General features: G+C 44.3%; 1 protein-coding gene across 1 annotated transcript in view; it reads right to left on the reverse strand.

Moving 5' to 3' along the window:
- The window catches only part of BRCA1 (BRCA1 DNA repair associated), a 63,141-nt gene that overhangs the window by 2,419 nt on the left and 47,707 nt on the right, over positions 1-13,015 (reverse strand). Inside the window, 7 exon segments of the mRNA XM_082604673.1 lie at positions 278-338; positions 950-1,023; positions 2,800-2,854; positions 7,018-7,101; positions 9,664-9,704; positions 10,197-10,274; positions 12,921-13,008. Coding sequence (XP_082460799.1) covers positions 278-338; positions 950-1,023; positions 2,800-2,854; positions 7,018-7,101; positions 9,664-9,704; positions 10,197-10,274; positions 12,921-13,008 — 481 coding nt within the window.

The following is a 13,015-nucleotide window of genomic DNA, read 5'->3' on the forward strand; positions in this document are numbered from 1 at the left end:
ATTCATTCGTTCATTCAACAAATATTTATTGAGCACCTAGAATGTGCTGAGAACTATGTTAATCAAGCACTGGGTGACCTGTGTTGAATCAAACTCTTCCCACCCCATATGACACAGGTACATGCCTATGGCCTTCCGGAGCCCCACACAGGTGCACCATCCACTCCAGTTGATCTAAACAGGACATTTAGACCTAAAATCACCACAGTAATCTGCACACTTAACCTGGGCCCTCTATCCCATACTCCTCTGGATGAAGGCTTACAGCAAGACTCACCATGGAAGCCACCGCCCTCTGTCCAGGCATCCGGCTGCACGACCACAATGGGTTGAGTACCCTGCACCCCCAGAAAGGAAACAGCATTGAGGGTATCAGAGCAGGACTTTTGCGACAGTCACTTCACCATTTCTTTTCTTTTTTCTTTTTTTTTTTTTTTTGCAGTACGCGGGCCTCTCACTGTTGTGGCCTCTCCCATTGCGGAGCACAGGCTCCGGACGTGCAGGCTCAGCGGCCATGGCTCACGGGCCCAGCTGCTCCGCGGCATGTGGGATCTTCCCGGACCAGGGCACGAACCCGTGTCCCCTGCATCGGCAGGCGGACTCTCAACCACTGCGCCACCAGGGAAGCCCACCATTTCTTGATAGTTTGCTAAAGCAGACTACTCTGGGGGCAACCACACAAAGGAGGGGGAAGGGAACATGTCAAAAAGGAAGGGTCAGAGGGAAGGAGCCTTCCCTGGGTCTGTTTACTGTGTGTAGCTCTCAAGTCCCTACGTATCCCTTACAGATGGAGTCTTCTGGCACAGGTACGTGGTCAGAGAAGCGTCAGGGTGAAGTGAGGCTTCTAAGGCTACACTGGGGGGTGCATAGGGACTGAAAGGTGCTGCCTTGCTCAATCTCAGGACAGGATATTGTGTCCCCCCCCCCCGACAGGACACCAAACACTTACCTGGCTGAGCGTGAATGATGAGGGCTCCTTCACCACAGAAGCTCCACACAGATGCACCATCCACTCTAGTTGATCTAAATAAGACATTTAGACCTAAAGTCACCACAGTAATCTACATATTTAACTGGGCTCTCTACCCCACACTCCTCTGGATGAAGGCTTACAGCAAGACTTCTCAGTGGGAGAGTCCCTGTTTCTCTGCTCCAAAGGGACGGAAAGGCCTTAAACTACAAATTCTAAGTCAATTTGCTACAGATATGCTACCTACTTTGGTTATCAGTCCCCGTAAGGCCACTTGGTAGATAAGGTCTGAAAGTCAAATGAAACACTTGGAAAGAAAGAAAGAAAAAAAAAATCGAAGATCTCTTTTCCATTAATTTGCTAAACTGCTGGCTAAGACACTGTGAAAAAATACCTACCCGCCATCCCTCCTTCCTTGCCTAATTCTGTTGGTAATTGATAATCACAGCCACTGACAGCACCATACTTGGTGGTAATTATTGTAAATGTCAAGAGATGGGAAGATAATTCATTCAGTCAAGAAAAAATAAAAGTCATCCTGGACAGAGACTCAGCACATCAGTGGGGAAAGGCTATATGCTGAGCTGGAATCAAATCACTTGAAAAAATCAGAAGAGATCTTAGAGATGTCCCACTTGGACCTGGAAAAGCAGCAGAAATGACCACTGGGTGGCTCCTGGTCACCTCTGGGTTCTCTTTACCATCAGCCCATTTCTGAGGATTGCTGAGGTGCTCCTGTTTGGCTGAGTGAACCGAGGTCAATTAACTTACCTCCAAAAGGATAGCTACTAGAGACCCTCGTTTTCATTGTACCAAAGTACAAAAACACTGAGAAAGCTTTGAGTGGCATTTGGAAATTTCATGACCACCCAATCAATAACTAATAAAGACAGAAGCAAAATTACTTTGCCAGGTTCTCTTGCTGCCACTCATCTGTCCCGGATCAGATGCCAAGGCTGACTTCGGGGGAGTAAGAGGACCTGATCCTGGGGGCAGAAGTGGGTACAGCGGCAAAGGTGGGTAGCCTTTGTTTGGAAAAGAATGAACCAAATCTAGACACACCCCAGGGCCTCAGTGCCTCACAACTTCCGAGCGGAGCCACATAGCACTCCTCAACATAACATCACATTCAGTGTCAAATTTAATTAGAAGGGCTTCCCTGGTGGCGCAGTGGTTGAGGGTCCGCCTGCCGATGCAGGGGACACGGGTTCGTGCCCCGGTCTGGGAGGATCCCACATGCCGTGGAGCGGCTGGGCCCGTGAGCCATGGCCGCTGAGCCTGCGCGTCCGGAGCCTGTGCTCCACAATGGGAGAGGCCACGGCAGTGAGAGGCCCGCGTACAGCAAAAAAAAAAAAAAAAAATTTAATTAGAAAATGTTCATCAAGGGTCTTCCTCTGCTCTGGGCCTATGTGGGGCCCCAGGCCCACAGGGCTTATGCAGCTGTTGTGCTTCCACCTCTGTATCAAATGAAGATGGCTTAGGAGGAGCAGACTTCTTTCTTGACATTTACAACCCCAAAAGGTATCTTCTCCCTAACTTATTATTCCCCCCTTTCTTAGACCAAAGGGCAGTAAGAGCAGCTCTACCCCACTGAGCACAGAACATGTCGTGTCCTAGATCCTAACTCTTCACTGCCTTCTAGCTCTTGAGAAGGGGCACAGGGCTAGTTTTTTTGCCATGGGTTAATATTTTGGTGCAGTTCTGCCTGATGAGTGGTAGAGAAATAGAATAACCTCTGGAATATCTCACCCATATGAGGGAACCCCCATTAAGATGATGACGTAGGGGAAAGGCTGGTGCTGGATTCGGCAGTTCTCCCAGTCTCTTACCTGTGGGCATATTGGTAAAGGGTCCATAGCAACAGATTTCTAAGCCCTTGAAGATCTGGGAGAAGAGAGGGACAGAGGGGTGGAGAGAAAGAAACATTAGTTATAAAAGATATGGTTTTATCAAAAGCAATATAGAGACTCTCAAAAATGAAGAACATTCCTTTTTAAAAAAAAATTTAATTTTTATTGGATTATGGTTGAGTTAGTGTTGTGTTAGTTTCAGGTGTACAGCAAAGCGAATCAGTTATACATTTATATATATCCACACTTTTTTTTTTTTTTTAAGATTCTTTTCCCATATAGCCATTACAGAGTATTGAGTAGAGTTCCCTGGGCTATACAGCAGGTTCTTATTAGTTATCTATTTTATATATAGTCGTGTGTGTATGTCAGTCCCAATCTCCCAGTTTATCCTTCCCCCGACTTACCCCCTGATAACCATAAGTTTGTTTTCTACATCTGTGCTACTTCTGTTTTGTAAATAGTTCATTTGTACACTCCCCCCCCCCACCTTTTTTTTTTGCCATACACGGGCCTCTGACGGTTGTGGCCTCTCCCATTGCGGAGCACAGGGTCCGGACGCACAGGCTCAGCGGCCATGGCTCACGGGCCCAGCCGCTCCACGGCATGCGGGATCCTCCCAGACCGGGACACGAACCCGTGTCCCCTGCATCGGCAGGCGGACTCTCAACCACTGTGCCACCAGGGAAGCCCACACTCCCCCTTTTTGTACGATTCTACATATAAGGGATACCATAAGAACTTTCCTTTTCTTTTCTTTACCACCTGATAATTTCTGCTGCTACTTCCCAGAGACAATCAGCCCAATGTCCAAAACACTGATGGATTTTAGACTTTTTTCATGTGTGTATGTATTTGATCTACTCTATAGTCATTCTTTGTCATTCAAGGGCTGGGCATCCCACCTTGCCACCAATCAGGTCCAGGCTCTTCCCTGATGACCTCTGCAGGTAATTTTACCTCTCGTTAGAGACAAGAAGAAAAAATGGGTCCTCCTTTATGTTTAATAAAAGGCTTGGATGGCAAGAGATTCAAACTATCAGCTGAAGTTTGATGTTTATCCAGATTTGATATACACATCAATACTAACGCTGACCCTAACTGGCAGAGAGGTCTATGTTTATTTTATGTGTACCTGCTCCTTTTCTCCTGGTCCCAGAACAACTGTTCCTGCCTTCACACTGCTCTAAGAATGGCCCTTGTTCCTTCAGCAATCTAAGTCGTTTTTCATTGAGAAGGGAAGCCTGGTTCTGCCTCTCCTCACTGAGCTTACCGCCTAATTTCCAGGAGACACAGATCACACTGCACCTTGCAGGTACCTCTTCCACTTACAGTGCTCAATAGACTGTCCAAAAGAACTTTCTGTTTTGGTGGAAATATTCTATATTTGCTTTAATAAGGTGGCCATGAGTCACATGTGGCTAATGAGCACCTGAAATGTGGTTAGGGTGAGTGAGGAACTAAACTTCCTATTTTATTTAATTTTAGTTAATTACAATGTAAACAGCTTTGTGGCTGATGGCCACTGTTAGACAGGCAAATTCTTACACATGCTTTGGCACCAATTCTTAGGGAAGGACTTAGGTATCATTTCAAAGAACAAATCTAAATTTGTGTCAGTTGGCTGGATACATACCATTTAGGTAACCTCTGTTCTCTTGACCCTTCTTCTTTCTCCTCATTCCACTACTATGAAAATTGTCTAGGCCTAGAACTCACCTCCCTTCAAAGAAGAGAGACTGGGGTAGAGAAAAATCAGGAAACTAAAAACACATGATGGCCTTTTAGGAAATGCCCACTCACCCCCACCACCCCATTTCAATCTCAGTCAGAGGAACAAGGACAGACAGCAGGACAAGTCTGTTTCTGTTGTACGTGACAGCCTCCATCTGTGCCATTCTCACTATCTGTATGAATAAACTCCATCTCCAACCTGTTGGCAGGATCTAGATACTCATAATGCTAAAAGTTCTCCCCCGGTGGCCAGCTGGAGCCAAATGTTGACACAAAAAGTACAAAAGATTAGGAATTTAAAAAAAATTTATTTATTGTATTTATTTTTGGCTGCATTCGGTCTTCGTTGCTGCGCAGGCTTTTCTCTGGTTGCAGCAAGCGGGGGCTACTCTTCGTTGTGGTGTGCGGGCTTCTCATTGCGGTGGCTTCTCTTGTTGCGGGGCATGGGCTCTAGGCGTGCGGGCTACCGTAGTTGTGGCAGGTGGGCTCAGTAGTTGTGGCTTGTAGGCTCTAGAGCTCAGGCTCAGTAGTTGTGGCGCACAGGCTTAGTTGCTCCACAGCGTGTGGGATCTTCCCGGACCAGGGCTCGAACCCGTGTCCCCCTGCACTGGCAAGCAGATTCTTAACCACTGTGCCACCAGGGAAGCCCAAGATTAGGAATTTTTACATCCAGGCTGACACTCACTGATGAGGATGTCTAGTTATGAGATTAGAAATTTGAAGTCTCACCTCTACAAATACATTTCTCTTCCACAAGAAAACACTACAGTGACATGCGGTATCTTCAGAATGACACTACTTTGACCAGGCACGTTCCACAGTTGCCACCCCAAATGCAGGGCAAAACTCCAAATGCTGGAATTTCCTTTCAAGGAGGGCTGGTGCTGATTTTGCCTTGTATCCAGTGGAATAAAACATATGACTGGCTCACACAGAGCTCCCCTCAGGTGCAGGCAGGAGAAACAGGGCCAGCAGCTTTTCTTGGCATCTGGAAGTTACTTGATAGGCTCAGAGGGTGAGGGTGGGCTGACCCCAAGGGTTCAGAGCTCCAGGGCTTGATTTGTGATCATCTCCCAAAGCAGTTTTCCTTAGAAAATCATCTCTGTTGGTTCTCTCTCAAGTTCTATAAAGGAACAGGAGGTGCTCCGTATGTGGATGTTCTGACATGCCCAGTGGTACACACTTGAAAAAGGAAGAAATGCAGACCAGGAGCATAAGCACTCAGCCAGTGACCCAAGAGCAGCCAGCTCAGGCCTGACAGGCTGGTGTGAAATCTTGCCTGGATTTCTCCTTGAGAGAACGACATAATTTTGGCTACATCATCTGTTACAGTATGATCTGGGGAAGAAAGTCACTGAATCTTCCTGGGCCTCTAGTCTTCCATTTGTAAAGCTGTTAGAATAATCAATTTTTCTCCTGTGTGAAAACTTCTATAATGTGCCAGGAAACTATGGTATTGTCATTAAGAGCTCAGATTCTGGAGGGAGACTGGTTCTAGTAGGGTTCAGCTTCTAGTTGGGTTCACAACTAGCTGTGTGAGCTTGGGCAATTTACTCAACCTCTTTGAGCCTTAATTTTCTCATCTATAAAATAGGCATAATTATAGTACACGCTTCCCAGGGTTGCTGTAAAATTGTTAATTAGTTAAGATAGTGTCGAGTGTTTGGAGCAGTCCCTGGATATAGTGAACATTACACAGATGTCAGCTATTGATTATCAATCACTTCCTCTTCTGTGCTTCCACAGACAGCCTGGGTACATCCCCTCACAGCACTTACCACACTGCTGTAGAGAAAGACACCACCGTGAAGTAGAAAGAGCAAAGGTTTTAGATTCACATCTGTCTCAAATCCCAGCTCTGCCATTTATCAGCTAAGATTTGCACCCTAGAATGAAACCCAAATTATATAACTTCTCTAAACCTCTAAGCTCCCTCATTCATAAATCGGATAATAGAGTTGGCCCACTGGCCTACTGTATTCAACAAGTTCCGCGTCCACAGATTCAACTAAACTGCCAATGGAAAATATTTGAAAAAATTTTTCTTCCAGAAAGTTCCAAAAAGCAAAACTTGAATCTACTTTTTGGCAACTATTTACATAGCGTTTATACTGTACTAGGTCTTAGAAGTAATCTAGAGTTGATTTAAAGTACATGGGATGATGTTACATGCAAATGCTATACCATTTTATAAAAGGGACCTGAGCATCTTTGGATTTTGGTATCTGCAGGGGGTCCTGGTACCAATCCCCCAAGGGTACTGAGGAATGACTGCACTTATTTACTCTGCTGGGCCGGAACAACTAAAAAAACCTATATGAATGCACCTACTTGGTATTCTAGCAGTGTAAGGGGCCATCTTGTAAGGCCCCTTACAAGATGAATGAGACCATCTCCACGAAGTAGGCAGGAATGCAGAGGGGTGGGTAGGTTTTTTGCCAACATGGGGGAGGAGGGCTTTACCTTCCTGTCCTGGGATTCTCTTGCTCGCTTTGGGCCTTGATGGTTTCTTCCATTGACAACATCGCCTCTGACTTCAAAATCATGCTGAAAGAAACCAAGCCCAAACCACAGGGGTCAGAGAAAGAGAAACTTCCTTCAATGGAAACAGGAGATATGTCATATTTAAGGAATCAAATATTGCCAGGCAGTTTTGAACCCTACCTCCCCCAAAATCATCTTTTCTTGTGGACTACATGAAATGACCAGCATCTCAGCTGCTGAAATCAATTCACTGAAGCAAATCTTTGTGGGCAGAAACTAACAATTGGCTTTTCACCTCACTGGGACTTAACGTATTTTAATTTGCAACATCTATCTCCTCTCAGAACATTCACTTAGCATTTAAACTGTTAATACTGTGCTATTATAAAGATAACTGGAGAATTCCTGATCTCTTAAATCAATGTGTATTACCACCTAAAGAAATGAGGGCTTCTCAGATTTCCATTGAGAGATTTACAGTTAATGAAACCAATATAATAAAATATACATTTAATACTGAAGAAAGTAAGAGGCTTTTCATAATCACTATTTGGACTGGTCAAGGCTGGGGGAATAAAGAAAAATAGGATTAGGGAGGTTAGAGGTTTGGGGAGAATTCTGGGGAAGAATGCTTAGAAACAATTCTTACTGAAACTCAGATTGCAGGGGAGACCACATCTGTTGCCAAGAGAATTATGAAGAATAATAAAGTCATGGGTATAACCACAGGTTGTTATTAGGTGAAAGAGCTCTTAATATTTCCTAGTCACATGAGTGAGAAGAGTCTAGTGATAAACATGTCACCTATTTGAAGATGACCCTCAAATTTATAGTCCTGATTTGTACCCCTGTGCCTACTAACCTCTCTACCCGGAGGTCTCATATAAATCCCCAAATCCATGCACCTAAAACAGAGCTCTTGATTCTACTCCTGCCTCCTGCTCCCCGGCCTCCCAGGATGCTCCTCCCCAATGTCTTCCTTATCTACTTAACATCACTAACATCCACTTCATTGTTCAGGCCAAAAATCTAAGCGTTACCCCAATTCCTGTCTTTACCTCATCTTCCAATTTAACCTATTAGTAGGTCCTATATCTTCCAAACATCTCAAACCAAACTCTTCTTACCATCTCCAGGTCTCATCACCCTGTGAATAAAATTCAAATTCCTTACCACGACTTACACCAAATCCCACCTGATCTGGCCCTTGTCTATGACCTTCTCCAACCCCTTGTCTAACCTCTACTGCCTACATATGATTCACCAATTACAACTCTCCAGCTATACTGGCCTGTTTTTCTTTAATAAACCAAGCTCATTCCCATCTTAAGACCTTTATGCTTGCTGCTATTCTGCCTATAACATTTGTTCCCTACATTTTTCTCTTTTTTAAAAAAAATTTTATTTATTATTTTTATTTATTTATTTATTTTACTTTTGGCTGCATTGGGTCTTTGTTGCTGCACGTGGGCTTTCTCTAGTTGCTGAGAGCAGGGGCTACTCTTCATTGCGGTGTGCAGGCTTCTCATTGCGGTGGCTTCTCTTGTTGCGGAGCATGGGCTCTAGGCGCGCAGGCTCAGTAGTTGTGGCACATGGGCTCAGTAGCTCCTCAGCATGTGGGATCTTCCCGGACCAGGGCTCGAACCCGTGTCCCCTGCATTGGCAGGCGGACTCTCAACCACTGCGCCACCAGGGAAGCCCCCTACATTTTTCAAGGCCAATTCTTTCTTGTCTTTTTGGTCTCAGCTCAAGCTTTTCAGAAAGCCTTCTTGGGTCTCCTTACCTAAATAGTCAACCTCTGTCCCCAGTCAACCGCCAGTCTGTCGTTCTGTATATTTCTTCATAGTGTTTACTGGTATTTTAAACACATCTTTATTTATTATGCATCTCTCCCCCACAGAACATGAATCCCACCACAGCAGGGACCTATCAGTCTTATTTACTGCTGTATCCCTGGTGCCCAGCACATAGTAGGCTCCCAATAATATAAGTCATTGAATGAAAGTTAAAACCAACAGAAACATCAATTAATTAATTATGAATACGCTGAAAAGTGCATAATAGTTTAAAACTGCTTTCGCTAATTTTATTTTGCCTGATCTGTTGTCACCAGCAGCTCTAAGATGGCTGTTCTGAAATTATTCCTCCTCCTACGCTCTATCTTATTTACCTCTCACTGTTCTCAGTATCAAAGAGTAAAATAAAATCTCTTTGAAGGAATCGGATTTCTAAACAGATACATTTACATATTAATTTGAAGGATTCTTTTCAACTGTGAAAGAGTTTTCTATAAAGGTGTATGCATGTAAGATTTAGGTGGGCCTGTTTCTCTCTAGTTGTGGCGCTCAGGCTCACTAGTTGCAGCACACAGGCTAAGTTGCCCCGCCGCACGTGGGATCTTAGTTCCCCAACCAGGGATCGAACCTGCATCCCCTGTACTGGAAGGCGGATTCTTAACCACTGGACCACCTGGGAAGTCCCTGCTTGCATAACGCTTGATGATCCACATCATCAAGGAAAATCTTCAGAAAGTAGTGCAAGGCAGGAAGCAGATAAGTTTTCATGACTCAGTATGACTCAATGGCACCAAGTTTTTCTGATTAGTTTGTAAAACAGAGTACCTACCTCATCCAGCATCTTTCTTTCTTTAATCGACTGGGTCACCCCTAAAGAGATCACAGAAAAGACAGGTCACACAAGAGCAGAAGACCTCCTTTCATGGGGGTAGATGGTGAAGTGATTCACATAAGAGTGTGGGAGAAATAACACTGAATAGAGGTCCTCTCCCTATAAAGCCACAGCTCCTTAATAGATTTCCTTCTGGAGACACCATTGATGCTTAATTTAAACATTATAAAAGTGCCTGCTGCACATGGATTTCTGCCTACAATTAAATAAATCCCTAGTTCATATGCTAACATTACCAGGAGCAGATTAGGTCCTATTAGTTATAAAAAGAAATACATTTTCCCCCACATCACCAGCTATCTGAACAAAGAGCTATGCATTAAAGATAAAGCTAGTTTAGTGTTACCACTAAAGACCTTTTCGTAATTCAGATTCAGCATCAGCAAAAATCTTGGGTGTTAAAATGTTAGGTGTCAAAATGCAATTCTGAGGTGTTAAAGGGAGGAGGGGAGAAATTATGTGGTACTTACAAAAATAGCTAACTACCCATTTTCCTCCTGCAATTCCCAGAAAATATTTCAGCGTCCGTTCACACACAAACTCAGCATCTGCAGAATGGAAAACATCCTAAGGATTAGAAGTTGAAAACAAAATCAGGAAGGGCTGCCATAAGAAGCTAAAGCGCCCCAGCTCCTTATGCTACTTGAGATCAATCTGGATTGATGATTCCAACACCCCTGGTGATAGACTCAGAGGCTGGAAGCACCCCTAATTCTAACCAGCAGGTGTGGATCTTTGGAAGTCTGGAGAAGGCTGATATGAAGTTAAGACCACAGGAAATGTCTGCCCTATCTTCTAGATGCCAAGGCCAGCTAAAGATGTCTGTCATTGTGCTCAGGGAATTACCCATGTCGGTAGTATTGATACACATGGACGGGGAAGATCTATTTTACTGGATGACGATATGTGAAAGGAAAAGAAAACAGTATTGTTGAAATCCTAAATTTGAAATGTCAATGATGAATTTTCACCCCCAGAACTTCTACTTGGGGAATCCTAACCCCCAATTCTTAATTCCTCTGTAAGGCAGAAAAATATAGTATTTTCATAGTTTTTCTCTTTTCAACGTATTTCAGAAAGCAGTAGCTGAAGTATCACTTCTGCTTATTTTTTAGTGTTTTAAAGGCCCGTTTGAAGGACTAAGCAAACTCAGTAAAGAACACTTAGTTTTAAACAGGAGAAATGTATTTAACTAAATCCTAAACACAGCAGGCCATCTGCCAGTAGTAGCAACAGCCATTCTCCCTAACCGAATTCTTCACACATTAAAAAAAATCTTTTCTCTTTCTTCACAATTTTTTTTTTTTTTTTTTTTGCGGTATGTGGGCCTCTCACTGCCATGGCCTCTCCCGTTGCGGAGCACAAGCTCCAGACGCACAGGCTCAGTGGCCATGGCTCACGGGCCCAGCCGCTCCGCGGCATGTGGGTGGGATCTTCCCGGACCAGGGCACGAACCCGTGTCCCCTGCATCGGCAGGAGGACTCTCAACCACTGCGCCACCAGGGAAGCCCCTCTTCACAATTTTTAAAGCTTTTTGTTTAACTGTTGTGAAGGTTGACTTAATAATATGTTTTAAACTCAGAAATCTGAGCTCATTTTTAGTTTAAAAGTAGCAAATGTATTGCCTTTGAGTTTAAACACTGAACTACTTTAGATTTAATTTGCATTTTAAAGTTTTCTTTTCACCTATCAGCAGCCTTGATCCAAACCCATAGCTTAAGATATATTCAAGTTTAATGACATTCATCTCTAAAACAGTTTAGTTCATGGTAACTTGTTTTGGCATCAGATTCCTGTGAGCATTATCCTCTGACCCTGTAGTATGATCTTTACACAGTAGAAACCTAAGCTCTTAGAGGTTCTAGGGTAGCATGTCCCTGCCAAGGAGTCTGGACCCTATGCTCAAGAACCTTCAGCTGTATGAACAGAAACACCCTGGAGAGGACCCGAGAGTCCATTTTGTTAGGAAGGTTTTAAGAGTTGAGCTTCAATCTGCATCTTCTGTGTGCCATAGGCACCAGTCTTTGCTTTCTGGGGCCCATAAGTGAACCTAACTCCTCCTCCAGATAAGAACTCTTCAGATATTTCAAGACACTTGTCTTGTTCCCTTAAGTCTTCCCATTCCTTCATTTGTCCTTCAAATGACATTGCTTTGAATTCCTTTTCCCCATTCTCTTCATCTACCTCTGGATAAACACTCTCCAGTTGTCAGGGACCAGCATGAAAAGAAAGCATGGTGCTCAAAACAGAGCACACACCTTCCAGGTGTTCGCTCCAGTGGGGGTGGGGTGGGGTGTCGGGATCATCACCTCACTTGCTCTGGACATTAGGCTTGTATCAATAAGGCCCAATTTCAAATGAGCTTTGTTAGCAGTCCTGAAATGTTTACTCAGATTTAGCTTCCAGTCAACTAAAAGCCTCCGAGGTCTCCCTTGTCATCACACAAGTCATACTTAAGATTTTTTTTTTTTTTTTTTTTTGCAGTACGTGGGCCTCTCACTGTTGTGGCCTCTCCCGTTGCGGAGCACAGGCCCCGGACGCGCAGGCTCAGCGGCCATGGCTCACGGGCCCAGCCACTCCACAGCATGTGGGATCTTCCCGGACCGGGGCACGAACCCATGTCCCCTGCATCGGCAAACGGACTCTCAACCACTGCGCCACCAGGGAAGCCCCATACTTAAGATTTAAAAAGGGGAAGGTGTGGGACAAATGAATTTTTCCCTTCACTTTTTTCTTTTTCACATGCTAGGCTATCTCAGAGCTGATAACTGGACTTGTTTCCTGTAAAACTCTCAACCACACTCAAACTAGGTGTTGGAGTGGAGTGAGGACATGGAGCTAGGGTTTCCAACCACCCAGATTTTGAGTGAAGACTCACTTCTGCTCATTCCCCTCTTGGCCCCATTTGTTCCTCCAGGACTCAGGCTCTGCCTTCCCAGAAAGCCCTCACCCAGTGTAGTCCAGGCCGGGTGGACTAGGAGAAGTGATTCATCGTTCTGGCTCACCACTCTCCAATCTTAACCCAAAATAAAAGGGGGTCAGGAAACAGCAAAACTATTATTTTTCTTTCATCAAGCAATAACTGATTGACTATTGGAAGACGGTCACCCATGCTATGCTTAACAAACATGCCCATTTCTTCATGTAGTTTTATGCAACAGATGCAGCATATTCTGTAAAGGTTCTTGGTGTACCTGTTTTCATAATGACATGAGTAGTCTCTTCAGTAATTAGATTAGTTAAAGTGATGTGATGTTTTCTGGCAAACTTGTGCACAAGCACCTGAAAT

Source organism: Mesoplodon mirus (genome assembly GCF_964341445.2).
Source record: "Mesoplodon mirus genome assembly, chromosome: 18".
Taxonomy (NCBI): domain Eukaryota; kingdom Metazoa; phylum Chordata; class Mammalia; order Artiodactyla; family Ziphiidae; genus Mesoplodon; species Mesoplodon mirus.